The sequence below is a fragment of the Anarrhichthys ocellatus genome, unplaced genomic scaffold (assembly GCF_004355925.1).
Source record: "Anarrhichthys ocellatus isolate YVR2014 unplaced genomic scaffold, GSC_Weel_1.0 scaffold7, whole genome shotgun sequence".
Lineage (NCBI taxonomy): Eukaryota > Metazoa > Chordata > Actinopteri > Perciformes > Anarhichadidae > Anarrhichthys > Anarrhichthys ocellatus.
The window spans coordinates 2,279,885-2,298,280 of NW_022280037.1; the positions used below are offsets into that span (position 1 = coordinate 2,279,885).

Consider the following 18,396-nt stretch of genomic DNA (forward strand, 5'->3'; position numbering starts at 1 on the left):
CACACACACACACACACACACACACACACACACACACACACACACACCCTCCAGGAACAGATTTTCTGGCAGATTCTATGACAAATGCACATGTGAGCCCACTCAGAAAGGTGAGCACACACACAAAAAGCATTCAGTAGAGACGCATCAGATCTATGTGAATAAGCAGATTCTGTATTGTCCGTTCACTGGGACTGCAGCACGGCTCCTCAGCCTATAGTTCAATTGTAACCAAATCTGAACTCGTTGCAAGGCTCCCAGCGGCACACACAAGGCACGAAAAGAAGCCTGCTGCTTCGGATTCCGTCCCTAACCAAAACATGAAAGACATTTTCTAGCCGTGCCTGTCAAAAGGGGTTGATAAAAGGGGGCTATGATTGAAGGATGCTCCCTGTCCCATTGACACCCACATAGGCTCTGACCTCCAGATGCTAGGTGGCTTTTTTGCGACGCTAATCTAAGACACGTTCATGTGGAGTGAAAGTCTACAATGTGCTGCCCAGACGGCTTGCTCAAAGCTGAGGAAAACAAAAAGGGGCTTCTGCACGAGCCTGCTTCACATTTCCCAGTGATGCGTCATTTTGCTATGATGCGCTTTAGATCATCGTGCACGCTACAAAAGAAATCAGAGGCTCTGGGATGTTTAGATTGACCCAACAGACCTTCGCCTGGTCTGGCATGATGAACAGGGTCTCCTCTCCATCAGCTCCTCTTGCTGACCCTCGGGGTCATCGTGTCAAAGCACGCACAAATCAAGCAACACCACTTTTTCTTTTACCCTCCCGAGCAAATGCAACAAGCAGATACACAAAAGCTTCACTCAAAACAGATGCAAACACACTCACACATGCCAGTGTACCTACGAAACAAACAAAATCAAGCAGACCTTTGTTCATTTGCAAGCGCAGAACAATTACTCTTGTACACACATGCACACAAACACACACACACACTCTTCTGTTATACATGCTATGATGCCATTGCCGTGAGAGGGTTTACAGAGAGGTATGCATAGCCGGCATTCCTCACTGACAGCTATGTAAAAAAAAAGACCCCATTACGAAACCATGAGCAGACGTGAGCATCAGAGAAATATCTGGACAGGCAACTCTGCATTCCTTTGTTTCCCCAGTAAAAAGAATTACAGAAGTAAACTCCATGTTTTTGGCAGACTCAGCAGAGGCACTAAGCCGTTTTGTGCCATTGCCATCATACAATAGCCGAGTAGAATAACTTAGGAGCTAGCATCTATAAAACCATGACTGCATGGTGACGCAGTCGGGCCAAAGGAAATTGAGCATGATGTGGGAGAAGCAAACTTAATGAGACGTAACCGAGGACAGAACCAGAAAACCTCAGTGAACCCAAACATGAAGCAGACAAATTACAACTGCATGTTGAGGGAAAGGCATCGGCACTCGCCATGGAATCACTTTCTTTGTATTTATCGTTTCATTACACCGACACCTCAATTAATTACAATTAAGCTCAATGTAAATGTGTGTACAGTGTGTCACAAAGTGCTTTCTCACTGGTAGTTTAATATTTTCATTAATGGTTTCTGTTGCCCAAATGAACAATCCTGAACAGATTGTGATTAAAAGAAATGAACAGAATCAGCCCTTGAAGTTGTGAGAAAGATTTTACTGCACTAACATCAGCTATGTTATCTATGATTTTTCATATATTTGCTATGCATTAATATTGAAAGTCTACAGTCACACTTGCAGCTTTGTGAGATTATACACAGCAGTGCTTCCAGCTTAATGCTAACGCTAACGGTGTCATTCCTTTTGCCGGTATTTGTTTTAACAAACCAAAGTATTGCACAACTTTGAATTTTTACCTGAGGATGAACCTTCCACAACATCTATTAAGCCACGTCACTAGCCTGGCCTTGAGTTTAGATACCAATATTTTATATACTTAATTTGAGTATAAAAACGTTTTTCTCCCAACTGTTTTGTCTAAATACTTGTCTTCATACAAGCGGCCGTAAAAGAGCATTGCCTGAATAAAGAAGCATAAAAATGGCAAAAATACAATGTATGTAACATAAAGTCAAAACAATTGTATTTATATAGCCCAAAAACGCGAATTAAACAAACAAACAAAAAACCGGCAATGTGAAGTGTCTCTGGAGATTGTTTCTGGACACGTTTCCCTCTATGATTAATTGAGAAAATAATCGTCTGATTAATTGATAATGAAAATAATCGGACACATTTCCGCTGGAATCCGCCCTAATTTTGTGTCAATATCTTGATGCTGATTCCTATCGCCCGGCCCTTCTCCCTGGTGGTTGACTTTGACTCGCAGGCGCCTAAACTCACCGTCTCCTCATGAGGTCGAGGTGTTAGGTAGCACCGAGGATGTGTTGTCCATTTCCTTTATTAACACCACAATGTTGCGGCCACTGCTGCTGTTGTGTGTTTTTGTGCGAGGATCCCTCATCCAGCGCAGATGCGAGAGCCCACCCAGGGCCCAGTGAGCCCGCTGACGCCCATATTCATCAACAGCGTGTCACTTTTACGAGGTGGCTCTGTGGGAACCTGAGAAAGAGCCCCCCCCCTACTGCCTCCTACTCTACCGAACGCAAGTCAGCCAGCCCCCTCCTTAGATGAAATTACAGGAAAACTTCATTAAAAGGCAAAGGTGCTGTCAGCTGCTGGGCCCTTTTGATCAATATTCCCTTCCAAGTTCAACGCCTTCATTACAGCGGTGTCACTCAGTCACAAGAGGGCACACACACACACACACACATACATACATACACACACACACACACACACGTGTCGGTCCAGTTCAGGGGGTTGAGGTATCACTATATGGCGAGGGCGGGGGTGAGGGGCCAGGACAGAGAGCGAGAGGCGCAGCAGTCCCATAACAATTCTCTTGGCTAAAAAACAGCAACATGAAACAGAACAGTTTGGAAGCATTCTCTGAGTTATCGTAATTGTCCAAAGCAATCAACTTCCTAATTGTTTATAGTTTCCATTTTCCGGTGTCTTTCCCTCGGTGCTTTCATGATTTATTTTGGAAGAGGAAGAGTTGCGATATAAAGCAAACAATCCTGCTCTCTATCCAAACAAGGCAAAAATAATCTATTGGCTTTGTTTGTCTGCCCCACCATCTTTTTCCAATATGAAATGTTCCAGATATAATTTCGCTCGGACAGCGAGCTCAGCGGCTGCCAGTGTGTCTTATGCCTATAAATCTCTCAGAAAACTCTCGGGAGTCTTCTGCACAAAACGCGGCCGATAAGAACTGAAGGGGAGGAAGCGCAGGGCGTTCAGGCTTCAAATACAGTATGCTGCATGTTATGTGTGTGTGTGTGTGTGTGTGTGTGTAGAAATCCACTGCTGTCTCTGGTAAGCATTTTTATTTCTCTTTCAAACAAACTACAAAAGGCCTCGAAGTAAGTACTAAATAATGAAAACATATACAAAACAGTGCGTAATCCTGCAAAATAAATTGCTTCCAAATCACATCCAACAATCCCTCTCTAGTCAGAGTTGGTGTGCAGGTTCTGTAAAGCCCCTTCATCTTACCAGAAACATTATGCGGTTAATAACCGTTATGTGATGTTTGAAATCCACGACCCTTGAAGAATTCCCTTGTTGAGGGATGAAATCCACAGAAAATAGCGATATAGTCTATCGCCAAACATCTTTCGTTCATCATTTTAAATGCATCTTGGCTTGTTGGTCTCCTACCTTCTCTGTGCTGCATTGAGTCGATCCTCTTCAGCTGAATGCTCCCTTTGAGCTGGAAAGAAAAGAGAAAATATTGGATTAATACATATCGTGGGGCAGATTATGAGGCTTCTGGTGACAAAGATAACCAAACGTTTCCACTGACAAAATGATCACAGGAACACCGGCGGGTCCAGAGGGGGGCGCTGTGTTCATTAGCCGTCCTTAAGGTTGTCAGTCGAGTACGAAAAGAGGAAGAAAAAGGGCTCTGGGTCGAGATGTCAGTGACACAGCGAGCATGTTACCCAAGTGACAGTTAAGCACACTGTAAAGTTTGACATGCTTCTGTGTGTTGACGCACGAGAGCGTGATCCTCGCGGCGGGGAGCGGCGGCCCGTTTGCGGAGTGTGTGTCGACAAACATGTGCGTGTTCTAAGCTGAACCGACGCAGGGGCGCAGGGTTGAGCAGAGAGGCTTGGGAACTGGAGGCTCCTGTGGACTCCTGCCATGTAAAAGTGTCTAAATGCAAGGCAGATGTGTGCGGCGGGCCAGGCCGAGGTGCAAGAATTTATCTAGGGCCAGAGAGTGCCTGTGATCTCAAATTTATTGCATTTTCCAGATTCATCCTTTTTACAATGATGGGGGACCTTTCCTACTTGAAGATTTAAGAGGGGGAAGTCTCCAAAAAATTGTTCAAAGGCAGGTTTGGGGGTCTTTTGGGAGAAGGTAAGCTTAAGCCTCCGACCAACAACCCCTTTTACTCTTTTTTTTTTTGTTGAACATGTATGTGGGCAAGTGGGCTGAGGTAAACCTAATGAATGAAGGTTGTGGCTATGTCTGGGATAGAAGGGGGGGGGGAGAGTAGAGGGGCCGTGACCAATGGCGTTAGTCTCAGTGGGGGTCAGGCTGGCGCCTGAGGTACCCCTCTGGTGCGATTGTGTAGAGGTGGCACTGGAGCCGAGAGGCTGAGGGAGAGTGAGAGAGAGAGACAGAAAGAGAGAGAGACATAAAGAGCGACAGAGAGAGGCCCGGAGAGAGAGGATGTGTGAAGTTTCTCTTCCCTGCGCAAACATGAAACCAGTAGTCGCTAACTAGAAAGTTATGAGATGTGCATGCTGAGAGGGACAATAAATTAGGGCTTTAAAACTCTGACACACTTTTCCAAACTGCTGCTATACCTAGCAGCTAGATAACAAAGAGATGGGAAGCAGTCTACAAGGGATGCTGAGCACGTTGAGGATTTCCACAAAGCATCCCTCTCCGTTTCCCTACATTTGAACACAGATGCATCTCAAGAGACTTCATCAAAAACAGCTTCCTTGGTTCCTTCGTTATCTGCAAATTCACCACCACCTACGTAATTCACGTTCATGTGAACAAGTGGTATTTTGGTTATTGGGGTCTGACTCACCGGCAACAAAGAAAGCGCAAGGAAATGATGATACATACACGCATTTCCACAAGAGAGCCAGTGAAATGAGAGTGACACCAGCAGAGATTAAAAGCAGGAATTTGTTTTCAATTAGTCACGGCTTGTATTCAACGCGAAAAATATGCCCGTAAGAGTATCCCCTGAGGTTTCAAAGAGCTCCTATTAAAAAGGGAAACGAAAAGGTGGTTGATTAGACGTTTAACCCACTGTGGGCTGTTTTCTCTAACTTTACTTGAGAGTATAGCTCTAAAGATTGAGAGAGAAATGAATTGCAGGGGTTAGAGAGGACTCGGATCAACACAGTGACGGAACGAGCACAGGATCGGCCTTACAAGAGAACGGATCACTGAATTTCAGAGGCTTCCCCCTGTTAGATCTGGGAGCGATCACACAGGCGAGTTTAAGAGGCAGAGCGCAGGGCGTTTGGGTTCATCTGCAGGCCCCGCTGAGAGCTTCTCCACAGGCCCGGGTTATGGGTCAGTGCTACTCGGAAACACAAGTCTTTATCTGTTGATTCACTGGTACACTTTGATCCTCTTGTTGAAGGAAGAAGTTATACTCAACGGTTAATGTCAATATCTAAAATCATGTGTCCAACACATGCATCTGTGGTCAGCCTCCTGAGTGTTAACCTGGGTGAGAAATTCACTCGTTCACTGGTGAGTCAGAGTTTAAGAGCCTCGGCCGCTCTTTGATGTGAGGAGCTGTTGCTTTGTTTTGCCTTTTGAAGCCATGGAATCATCACGAACGATGATTACGCACCGCTCCTCCCGAAGCATGGGCAACGGCTGGAGGAATTCTGTTTATGAAAGAGAGGTTTACAAGTATCCCACTGGAACGTTTATGTTCAAGATGTGCCTTTGCAAATCAATGCCGCTCTGTAGCCAGTGGCAATCGCAGCGGTTCTGAGAGCTTTCAGATATTCTGCGATACTGGGCCAAAGCTCCGAGGGAGGCTTTAGCTTTTCGGAGGAAGTAAAAGGTGGATAAGATAACTAGAACAATGTTGTGGCACATCACAAGAATAGTGGGCTCGGTATGCAGCAAACATCTTTTCAGGAGTTGAACTGCAAACACGGACTCCCCACAAATTTTCACTCTGCACCGCAAACATCTGGCTACAATCTCCCCCACGAGATACCTCATTTGACTCTTTTATGATAGTGAGTCTGTTGTTTCACCACTCTGCCCTTGCTGCAAGTAATGCAGGCAATTAGTCCTTTAATGCAGTCTGGTCCTTGTGTGATAGAGACACTTTCCTCTGTCGCCAAGACCGACGTTTTGGCTTGATGCCGATTAACACAAAGAACACATTGCATCTAAACTAAGTCCTCGCACTTAAAGGGTTGTTCTACCCAAATTAAAGAAAGCACATCTGTCACTTGCCTCTATACTGACATCTGGCCATGCAGATAGTTTTGGGCCTCCGAGTTTTCAGGTATCCGCCACTCAGATTTCTTCCTTCGTGCCATTACAATAGAGGTGAACAGGATTTTGTTTGATTATTGCATTCACTATTTTCAAGGCATCCTATAGCTGCCTGATGACCATAAAACATACATATCAGCCATAATATAAACTATCTGTATATTAATACAATACAGCTACATCTCATCCAGAGACAAGTAACCAGCCACTCTAAACAGTCCATAGACTTTTTTTTTTTTTTAGAAACTATTCCTTGGGTAGAAAAAGAGTTCCAATAAAAGATGTTCACTGTGAGGTCTGTGGATCTTATAGAGTAGCAGGGACACAGTGTCCTGCTGTAAATTTGTGCAAACCAACTCTTAAGACTTTAAGAAAAAACGGTGTGCTCCGGTGTCCTTCTGGCCTCTAATGAAGACTGTGATCTTCACTTATCTGCCGATTTCTGAGAGCATCTGTCCACAGGCTGCTGTGCAAGCTGCGATATACAGCACTTTGTATGAGAATGACCACTTCATCAAGGTAAAATCAATGATGTTGGCACAAGACATGGAGCAAACTGTGGCAAACTCAAAGGCCTTGTGGACATGGCCTTAATGGCATCCACTCGATTTGATAGAAGGCACAGTGTTGTGGCAGCTACTGCAACTACAACAGAGGCTGGGAAGACAAGTGTGTAGGTCAGAAAGGGGACAGCTGATGATGTGTCGGGGGAGGCTCTGCTCCTGTCCCGGTGGTCCGCAGACCTGATCCACTGAGGCCGGCCAGTCTTTACAAGGCCGCAGCCAGAGGCGTCCTGCCAGCTTTATGGCAGCCGAGAGTCCATGAGGACCATGTTAGAGGCCATGTGATTCCTTCTACAGGCCTGGAGACTCCTGTCCTCATGCTTTCTTACAGCGCACAGAGATGCCCTCTCCCAACACGAACACGAACACACACACAAACACACTTGCAATAAGACGGAGATTCTGCACCACCCAGCTGACTGTCTGACATGGCAAAAAACATAATTATACCTTCCCTCTTATTTAAAGGTCTCATGCTGCGTGTCTGGGTGAAAACAGGTCTTTTCTAGCCCTGTAAGCTCTGTTTCATGTAAATCCTCCATCCAAATGAATGTTTCATCTTTTAAAGACACTGAGAAAGTATAAGAGCAAAATTGCTATATATTTATAACTTGCAAACCATATGTGGAACAATATTTCCACCATGTTTCTGAGTCTACAGTTTTGCCCCAGATAAAAGAGTCTTGACTCACCAGCGGCGATGAATCCTTCCATCTTCTCCTTGAAGGGCTGGAGGTGTTCCTCTGACGGGTTAGCACACACCTTCTGAGTGGTCTTCTCACAAGCTGGTAGAGGGAACAGAGAAGACAAAGGAGGGAAATGAGGAGTGATATAAATGTCTCATCGTAAAGGTAATGCATAAAAACACATTGTAAGCGGTGAGGTGAGTCATTCGGGGATACAAACCAATTAAATAATAAGAAAACAAATGAATGAAAACTATGAAATTAGGTTCATTAAAACGTGATGAAGGGAAAGACGAGATCACTTGAAACAAGCTTCAGCTGTCTTCATTAAATAAATACAAAATGAAACGTCCAATTCTATCCAAAAAAATCCAAATGTTTTGCATTTCATATTCTATATTGTTCTTATCTTCTCTTTCTGTAACTGTCCCCTTTCTAAAGTGCATCGAGTTACTTTGTGATTCACACTTAAAATAAACATTTGCTGACTAAATATGCCAGGATGGAAAGCCACATGAACGTTACATGAACAGACAACAGTCATGACGGGGAGACGAAACTGGGATTTACACAAGGTTTGAAAAGAAGACATTTCACATAAGAGTAAACAGTGAGAGCATTTAATTCAATTGATGCCATTGGTGGAGAGCAGACCGCGGTTTACAAATCAGTAATATTTGTCTGTTGTTTTACATGTTGCCGTTTAATATTGTATTCTGAAAAGATACACATTTCCACTCTGTATTCTGCCCGGCTCAGACCCCTCTGTCCATGTGAGTGCAGCAGATGTGTGTTTGCTGTTTGTTGATGGGCTTTGTGCCAAATGACCCAACTCGCACGCGCTCAGAGCCATTTCCTCTCGACCGTAAGCCGGGGTTACTACCACACACACACACGCGCACACACGCACACACACACACACACACACACACACACACTTTGGCACATCCAACCTGTACGTCATTAATGGCTGCAATAAATACCTTAACTTGCTTACGACTGCATAGCGTAATAGTTCCGCAACACAACATGAGCATTAACAGGTCTGGCCGCTGTCTCACTGCGTCGCTGCTTTTAGATCCGAGCGTGTTTGCATGTGGAGCTGCTGCACCTGCAGCTCGGTGAACTCAAGTCTATTACATCTTTTATTTATTGGCTGTCTCAATAAATCAGACAGGAAACGCAACGTCTGCACATTCAAATTGAGGAGTAACTACGCACAGCCTCACAGGCTGGATTCCAGGGCATTTCATGGATAGAAAGAGCCGGCAGTGATCAAAAATAAAAAACAGAAATCAGCAACCATACAAACATGACCAAGATATCCTGTTTGGACAAACCACGTTTTCTTACCAGAAATCCCCCCCCCCCCAACTCAAAAGGACCCATTAAAACAGTGTTCAAAACAGCAAGTCTACAATTTAGAGGCGGCTCTCGTCCAAATGTGGTCCAGACAGCAAAGGCTGCAAGAAGGAAGCCCACAAACACACAGCAGCTGTAAAGAATAAAAAAATAAAAGCTCCAGTTTGAGACATTGTCTTGCAGTGATGATGCATATTTTAGAGGAGTGAATTGAAAAGGAGTAAACGCCTGACGCCATGTATCAGGTCACACAGAAATCAGATTCAGTAAAAGAGAAAGTTGTGGGAATATGTTTTTATGCCTCACACTATACCTTATCACACACAATGGCATACTCAAAGTATGTTGAAATGAAAAAAGTTATTTTTTTATAGGTTAAAAAGTATTTTACAAAATGTTTGTTTTAAATGTTTGTTTTCAACTTATTGTACATTATTTCTGCTTCATAAATATGCAGGAAATAAAATGATATATAAAGGGAAATTAAAGACTGAAACTTAAAAAAAGAACAACAGCTATCTTGAATTAACACCATGACTATTATTTAAGATATGCAGTGCACAGGTAAATGTTTAGACTTATAATTTAAATGCAAATATAGATATATCTCTGTAGTAACATGAATAGTCACAATATAATTATTGACATGCTGACTTGGTATTAGTGCTTCTAATAATCTGCAAAACTAAAATAAATGGAAAATGCAAGTGATTTTGAGTAATCAAAGCTGAATTATGTATATATAGAATTTATGTTTTTGATGTGAAAATCGAATTACCATTCAGACGTAGAAACCAAAATGACCAACCAACTAACTAGTCAGACAATAATTACATCTGTATATGTAATAAATACTTAATACTTAATACTTAACTTAACACATACATACAATGTGTCATAAGCAAATCATAAAGTGTTTTGGTTAAAGAATGATGACACAAATCTGTATCTGATAGTAAGTGTCCAATAGCACATAGTGTATCACTCCTACAACTACCTACAGGGTGAGAACGGATGAGATCGCAGGCAGTGAGCTCAGCATCTTTCGAAATGGGGTGCTAATGTCTTCTCCATCAAGACATCCCTCAACAGAGGCCTGTGAATATTTGTATGGCCAGAAGTAATCTGTCCAACCGGAGCCATGGGTACAGTACATCACCAGAGTCAGAGCTGGTATCCTGAGGCACTCAAGCAACATTTACAAACATGCATCCATTTCTCCAGCCCAATCCATCATATCCCAATGGGAGAAACTCCAGTTCTGTGTATTTTGAAGTAACACGACAACAGCTGTGGGTAAATGGGGTCAGCGGTTGGAGTTAACGGGAACAAAAACAAACAAACCAGCCAGACGTCTGCTCCAGGATTTATCATGTGTGGTTAGCAAAAGATGGGTGACTTTGATGTCAATATGTGCTTATGATTTTACCGCAGAAAGCAAGAGCCCCCTCTCCAGCTACCAGGAAATCACAGCACACCAAGACAATGCGCAACTGTGTGTGTGGATTAGAGAAAAAGCTTGGATGGGGAGCCTGCGGAGCGCCACAAGATGAACCTGCTGTGCGACGAACGCTTCGGTCTCGGAAACGCCCCGCCCACTCTCGTCTCTGTAGCTCTGGATCGTTATTTAAAGTAGAAACACTGAGGGAGCGAACCACGAGGCAGAGAAACGCATGATAATACAAAGTCTTTTTTTTTTTTTTTTTGCTCCTTTTCGTTTAAAAAGATCAGTTGCCAGCTGAACTACAGTTCCAACTGTTATTTTCAATTTTACAAGTACGCAAAATCAGATGGAAAACCTTAAGAAAAACGTTTTTTGGAAAATGTTTTTATCAGAGGTTAAACCAGTACAGTGCTCCAGCCGTGGCATATTCTAGTTATTTATACCTGAAGAGTGAAATTCTCTCGCTGATCCCCAATTATCTCCAATCCCAGCAGACTGTCCCTCCTCTCTACTGTATCAGGCTATTACCCCTCGGTAGAGATAAGCTAAGACACGCTCTCCACTCCTCATAAATCAACCCGCATCCATCACACTAAACCCTTCTCCTAAATTCTAACTGGAGAATACTGTTCTGACAAGCAGAAACATGAGGCAGGACTCTGAATATGAGGTAAAGCATTAACTCTTGTTAAAATTTGGATGCTGGGAGCATTAAAATCCCGAGAGAATGCTACGATTAGTCAGCAAAATATTATCTATAATCGTCATACTCACTCAATCTGTGAAGAGTCTTGTTGGGTAAAAGGACTTCTATATCATGGACAGATCTTATTCTTATTTAATGTGCAGGCTGTTTTCAACCAATCACTGACAAATGAACAAACATTTAGCTTAACTTTTGTGTTGTTTGCTCAGATGAGCGGCGACTGTACCTCAGCACGCCGACGTCACACATCCCGCTCCGAGCGGAGCCTACGTCGTAAAACAGTCCTCAGGCTAAAGGCCCTGCCTGAACTTGACATTAAAAGGCCATTTAAAATCAGGACACTGTCTGATTCTCCACGGTGATGAATGCTTAACCTGGGTCAGGCCTTCTGTGAAACACTAAACTCCCCTGAGCAGCAAATGAGCTCTGACTGTTTCTTTTTATTTGATCCTATTTCATTCGGTAGCGTTCCTGCCTCTCTGTCCAGTCCAATTACACGGCAGTTAAAGGGATCTTTATGGAAAGATAAACATAATCTTTAGTTTGGCTGCTGGGTTCCGAAGCTTTACTTACTCTACATGATTCGAGTCAGAAACAGAAGATATAGGTCTTTATAGGAGCCGAGAGTCCTACAGTAGGCTGGGGTCCCTGTGGCCTCCCATTCATCCCTCTCCCCCTGAGAGGAGCACAGAGAGAGGTCATCACCCTCTCCCCAAACAGGAAGCCCCATCAAAAGAGGATCATGTTTCTGCACAAGCCAGTGAAGGAGAGGGCAGACAAGCAGACCAGGACCTGAGCATCACCGATGACTAAACGCTACACGCGCGCACACGCGTGCAGCAAAGCGTTATTACGTCTGCAAACACACTACTGTGCTTTAAACAGACAGTATGCTGAGATTCATATGAGACAGGCACACATTGACGCTGTCTGAGGAGGAGGCTAAGCTAGTAGAGACTGCTAGCACAGAGTCTCCTGACCTTTGACCCAAGCCTGGAGGGCGAGACACCGCTGACCACTGCAGTCGCCACCTCAGGATCAGGTGAGGGGCAGGCAGCCTCGCTCAGTCTCAGTCAAACGGAGCCAGTAAACCAAAGTGTGATTCAGTGTTGGCCTCTGGTCAGACACAGCTCACTATGTGGATGGAAGGGATCTGTGTTAGCGTTATAATCAAGATCACTTGCTTTCTTTAGGCTGGTTTATAATAGCCAGGCATAAATATTTATTCCTGGCGGCTGGAGAGGATAAAAAAAAAAAACGGTGCAAGTCAGAGGTGGAGCTCACCAAACATCCAGAATCCGACGCTCGCCCTGTGATGCCAATACCCCCGAGGACTACTGTGCCAGACTGTGCTGCAGCAGAGATCAAATATACGAGGGCCCTTGTGTTGCATTTATTGTCTTCAGGTCTTCCATTTTTCCTAATAAATGAGTGACAGCTTGAGGTGGGTCTGGGTACTTTAGTAGACTCTTTGTATTTTTCCCCCGGGTCAGAGAGGAGAGCGCTTTAACAGCGATCTAAAAAACGTAGGGGAGAGCTGCGGAGCATATCTAATTGCTTTCATATGCCGTATTATTGGTTGATTTAAATAACCACAGACACCAGGGGCACTGGGGGGCACCGCCTTTAACCTCCGCATGGCCCTGGCCAAGACTGGCTGGCTGGGTTACTGAGTGGCTCGGCGCCCACGACACTTTGAGCACAGAACATCAAAATCGGGTTCACTTATTTATCCGCCGATTGTGACTCTTATGCTTCGTCAATGAGCTGGTATTTGCTTTTTGGATTTTTACTCCTGCTTCTAAAAGGGACAGCAAAAAATAAATGTAGAGGATTGTTTGGCTAGGTGCTCTGTCACCGGTCCTGAAAAGGGAGAGGTCGAGGTGTTATGATGACACGGCTGTTAGGAGATACAACGTCTGGTAACAGGGGGAAGCCGCCTCAGGCCATCCAAGATCCTGAATACACCACCAAACCTCTCCGCACAGGGCAGGGAGAGTGCATAGGATTTACATACAAACTGCACAGGTGAAAGATGGTACTGTATACAATTACACTGATTGATTTACAATGAATCAAATGTGACCAAGGCACTAAAATGCAATGCGGCGAGCGGTTTAAGCCTCGGCATCCACAGTGAAAATGAATGTACTTCATTCTACAGGACATGTCCTACCAGTCAGATCCTTCTTCAGCTTCCTGATGTCCTTAGTGAGGTCTTCAAACTTGACCTGAGCAGCCTGGAAGAAATCCTGAGGCTCCGGCATAGGGAACACACTCTTTTCTGTGCCGGCATGCTGGAACAGTGGATCACATATGAAAGTAGGATGAGTGATGAGTGTTTTAAGAGTGTAAAACTGTTGATTGACGGTGCCTTACCATGTCAAAATTACGCAGGTAGTATATAGCCACAAAATCCACCAGGTTCATAGAATTGTCCTGAGGATTAAATGACAATCATACTTTACATATATTATCAACATATTGATACATCATTGCGATTTGATTATAAGAGTCTATTTAGCTAAGATTTATTGGGGAATTATGGCAGATTTTTAGGGTAAATTGTAAGAAATGTTTAACCCTGCTTTTGACGTCCTTTAGTTTGGGGAGGATCTCCAGTCCGAAGCCATCAGCCTGACCTCTTGTCCTGTTCCCACCGTTCATATAGTTCCCAAAGGCCAGAACAAGGCCCATTACCTCCCGCAAGCTATCACACTCCAACAGCTCCTGACAGAGACACACACACACACACACGCAGCCTTTGGGTTTGTAAACCTTCACACAGCTTAATGACATTTTTCTGAAGCACTCTTTACGGACGAGATGTTCTTACTTTGCTGACATGCGAGATGATCTCCACCTTACGACGGACGGAGGAGATGGTATCGAGGAATACTGACTGGAAAATGATGCACTGGGCTCGGTTCGCGAAGTCGGGAATCTGGGAGAGCTCATAGAGAAACCTGGAAAACAAAAAGGGCAGGAGGAGGTGGCGGAAGAGAATGGGGTGTGATGTGTTATGACAGAATTAAACAAAGTGTCTAACAAGAAGAACTATTTTGGTTCCTTGGCAGGCTTTGCTTCCCCATGCAGGCCGTCTGAGTCAATGTTGCTGTTCAGAGGCGGCTGATAGTCATGAGCGGTGCTGCTCGGCTGGGTTTGAAAGGTCCGCGGGGTCGGGCGGAGGGAGAGCAACGAGCGGCTCACAGAGACTGATCAAAGGTAGCTCCGGCCTGATGTGGGACGACTTATGTAAACAGTGCCGTGTCAGAGGGGAGGGGAGCGGTAACATCCTGAGTGATTAGGCCCTGCTGACGGAGGTAGACACTGAGTAGGGATGACTCGGGCAGCCGTAGTGACAGCTCTGGTCAAACATGGAAATAGGAAGCAAAGGCTGAGCGGCACCGCTGGGTCCAGGCCTCGTTAACTGGCCCGGACTACTTAAACCTGACAGAAACTACTGAAGCAATGTTCATTAATGCATAGGTTTTCACACACTTGGAAGGAGGCTTGGAGACACTTTATAAAGACTTAATAAAGAGGGAGTAGACAAAGTATGCTCCAATGTGTAGAAATTACCTATAAGTACAAAATAAACCTGACAAATAAAATAAAAAATATTAAAACTGTTTTGGTCTATCAAAAAAAATTATTATAATAATAATTAATACTGGAATCATTTGAAGTTTATTTTAATGTTTTGATGAGCCCTAAGAAATCTCAGAAACCCATGTATATTAATTCAATTCAGCTAAATTACTGAGTGAAATAGAAGGCAAATAAATACTGATAGCACTAAACCCAATACCTGAACTCACATTCATGTATCTGATCAATACTGCCAAGTTTGCAATTACTTATGAAAGTATAACTTTCTTTGGAAAGTATTTCATATTTGTGATCTTACTGCTCAGGTTTGTCCAGCAGTTTGACTTCCTCCTCTTTAGAATCCTCATAATGTTTCGTTATCCTGGCGATTTCGTCACTGGTGGCCCTCTGTGAAGAATCACAACACAAAGTCCAAAATCAATATGTATGACTATCAACACAGCTAAATACTTTCACAAAGAGAAGGACATCCAGTAGAAATCTGAATAGGTGTTGCAATTGTTGCAGTGCAAGAAGTTACACGATAATAAAAAACACTTGGACTGATAAGACGCATACCATGACGAAACCAATTTGTAGCAATAAAAATACGGGTTTCTCTATTTTCTTTAAAGCTGCCATTTCTTTTTATTACCTTAGACAGAGTGCTCCTTCATACTTACATTTTCATATAACGCCTCAATGGTCTCCAAGTCCACCACAGAGTTGTCCACAGTAAGAACAGCTGGAACAGTAAATATATTCATTAGAAGCAGTCAGTGTAATAAATGGATAAGAACTTGGCCAAAGCATGCTGCCTTTTAAGTGCTGCCAGTGCTAGAAGAACAAACTCGTCTGTCCGACTAGGGACGTAAACTCACGATAGCCCGGAAATTTTGTTAAACTTCGGTTAATAAAACATCATATTTGTGGCTATGACTATTTGTAAGATATACTATGGATTTTATGAGACTGAAAACAGAAAAAGAGAGCAACATCTGACTAAAACCAGCGTGCCAGTTGTGTCTACTCGCTCTCACTACTACACAACACTTGCACCAACAACCACAACACATCATTCAATTACCATGGAGTTGAATTATACACCTAATTTCAAATATTAGCTTGAGGTTGTGAAAGCTGCCAGTGTGGCCAGGCTGGGTCTGAGACCGCGGATGCTGAGCTGGCTCAAAACAGAAAGCCTGAAAGTGTTTAACGTCTGGGCCCACAGTGAGAACCACCACAGCTGACTGTCATGCTTTTTAGAGTCAGACAGGAGAAGGGGAGCCCTGTGAGAAACAGAGGATGGCGGAGGAGGCAAACAGGAAGAGAGAGAGAGAGAGAGAGAGAGAGAGAGAGAGAGAGAGAGAAAAGGCTGGCAGAGATCATAATTTAGACACGATCGGACTGAGAAATGATCCGAGTTTCTTGACCTGCTTCTCTTACAGGCTGCATGTTTGTCGAGCTTGACTCAGTAATAATGAAAGTGCACAGGGAAGTCTGAACACAGAGGACAGCAAAAAAAAAAAAAAAAAAGGGAGAGTGACTCCTGCTCAGTGTCTGAGTCACAGGTTTATGGCTCAGTGAGGGAGGAGGGGATGAGGACACAATGGGAGGGATGGCTCCAGTGCTGCTGGATCAGCTGGCAGTTGTCTGGTTGGTGTCAGCTGAGGGGGGCTGAACACCACATACTGCTCTCAAATCAGTCACTTCAATGCGACAATGCTTGACTGTCCCCGCGACCAAGAACTGACGCAGCAACAGCTACACAGTAAATGTATTCAGTGCTATAGAGGCTCGGTATCAGACCTCCTTACTTTCTTATTAGAGATCATATTGTTATCCAAATGTGTCCAAAACTAATGACTGGCAAGAAATACTTAAAGGGAAACCAAAGTGTAACTTTTGAAGAAAACAACACTGTTACAGCATGGCTTTAAATGGTACAATATAGTGTAACAGGAGCTAAAGTAGAGAAAAGCCACAAACTGACTTCGGTAATGCCATGTCGAAAAACTAGCTCCAGTTTGCTAACTTAGCTAGTATTACATTAACTTCTCAATGCAAACATTAGAACACCGTCAACTCACTTTTGCTGAATAACAGCTACTGTGGCCACAAATGACACTTATTCGATGACAGTAAATGGTTAATGCACAATGTCAGTTACAATGCAAAATAAAGCTGAAGTTCGTTAACATTGGCTAACATTTCATTAGCTTCCTAACATGTAAACATGAAAGCAAAACTGGGTAACGTTCTGGCTAACAGCCACTGTGACCACAAGTGACAAATACGCAATGGTGGTAAAAGGTCAAATGTAGTAACGCAGTGTCAGTTACACAGCAGCAAAAGTTTGGGAAAATTAGCTGACATAATATACATGTCCTTGCAGACCAAGTAAGACCATATACAGTAAAAACCTGAGTGTATTGAAAGGAGAGGATGTCATTTACTGCTAAACATTTCATTTGTAAGAGGAAATGCATGTTTTTAGTATAGCCTTGTTTTAATAATTATCTTGTTTTATTAATTTAAATTATGATTAAAATCATGATTGTATTAAATCTGTAGACTACTGACCAAATGCATTTATGTATGATGCTTTAATCACAAGCCATTTGAGTTTTGGATAAAAAAAAAAGTTTCAAGTAGTTAATCATGTTTTAGGCGTGTAAAGAAAGTGCAGTTTTGCCATCAGTGGTTTCCGGCTAACAAGGTAATGTTAGGTGCATTCTGGTTCCCAGCTGTTCCTGTTGCAAAGAAGTTGTCAATGTGGTCCCAATGTCTGGATCAGAGAGAACGCTGGAGGTCCGTTTCCTACATCTTATTAGAGTGGATTATTCAGTCCCTCAGCCATGCAGCCGTCAATCACACACCAAAGGGGGGTCTGCTCCAGTGTGCACAGGGAGCCGGATATCTCTCCACACCGACAGATCAAAGCCTGCCTGCCAACCGCCTCACACCCTCTCCTTCCACTTTTCACTCATCGGCTTTGGTGTGGAAGGGCATGTGTGGTGTGTGAACATGTGTATGTGTGTGTGTGGTGAGGTGGTGTGTGGGGGAGAGCCTCCCCTTGCTCTTGAACCATGGTGGCCCTTAAGGTCCCCCAGTCAGGCGGGTGCAATTCACCCCCTTTCTCCCTCCACCATAGTGCTACTTTCTCCCCCCTTTCCTCCTTCCCTCCCTCCCTAGTAGCTCTAATTACATTACATGTCCCATGTCCTTTTAATTTGGCAACAAAGGGGAGGCAAGCAGGCGAGGCCAGGGACTCGAGCCCTTAGAAGTACTTATTAAGGTGCTGTCCTTCATTGTCAGATTCAAATTGTCCATTTCACATACAACCCCCCATTAAGGCACAAGGAAGCAGCCTCACGCTGGGTGTTTTACCAAACCACCTCTACAAGCGGACACTGGAACAGAGAGAAAAAAAAAAAAATCGAACAACTAAATGGGCGTCCTGGTGCTATGTGCTGTTTGGCTTGTGTTC

The 18,396-nt window shown here is 43.8% G+C and overlaps 1 protein-coding gene across 1 annotated transcript in view; it reads right to left on the minus strand.

The window, feature by feature from the left end:
* LOC116383363 (formin-like) overlaps positions 1–18,396 on the minus strand; it is a 39,057-nt gene that overhangs the window by 4,085 nt on the left and 16,576 nt on the right. The window contains exons 7-14 of the mRNA XM_031847137.1: positions 15,590–15,651; positions 15,226–15,314; positions 14,152–14,281; positions 13,899–14,045; positions 13,695–13,754; positions 13,492–13,612; positions 7,810–7,902; positions 3,717–3,768 (exon numbers count right to left, since the gene is read on the minus strand). Coding sequence (XP_031702997.1) covers positions 3,717–3,768; positions 7,810–7,902; positions 13,492–13,612; positions 13,695–13,754; positions 13,899–14,045; positions 14,152–14,281; positions 15,226–15,314; positions 15,590–15,651 — 754 coding nt within the window. The remainder of the gene's footprint in view (positions 1–3,716; positions 3,769–7,809; positions 7,903–13,491; positions 13,613–13,694; positions 13,755–13,898; positions 14,046–14,151; positions 14,282–15,225; positions 15,315–15,589; positions 15,652–18,396) is intronic.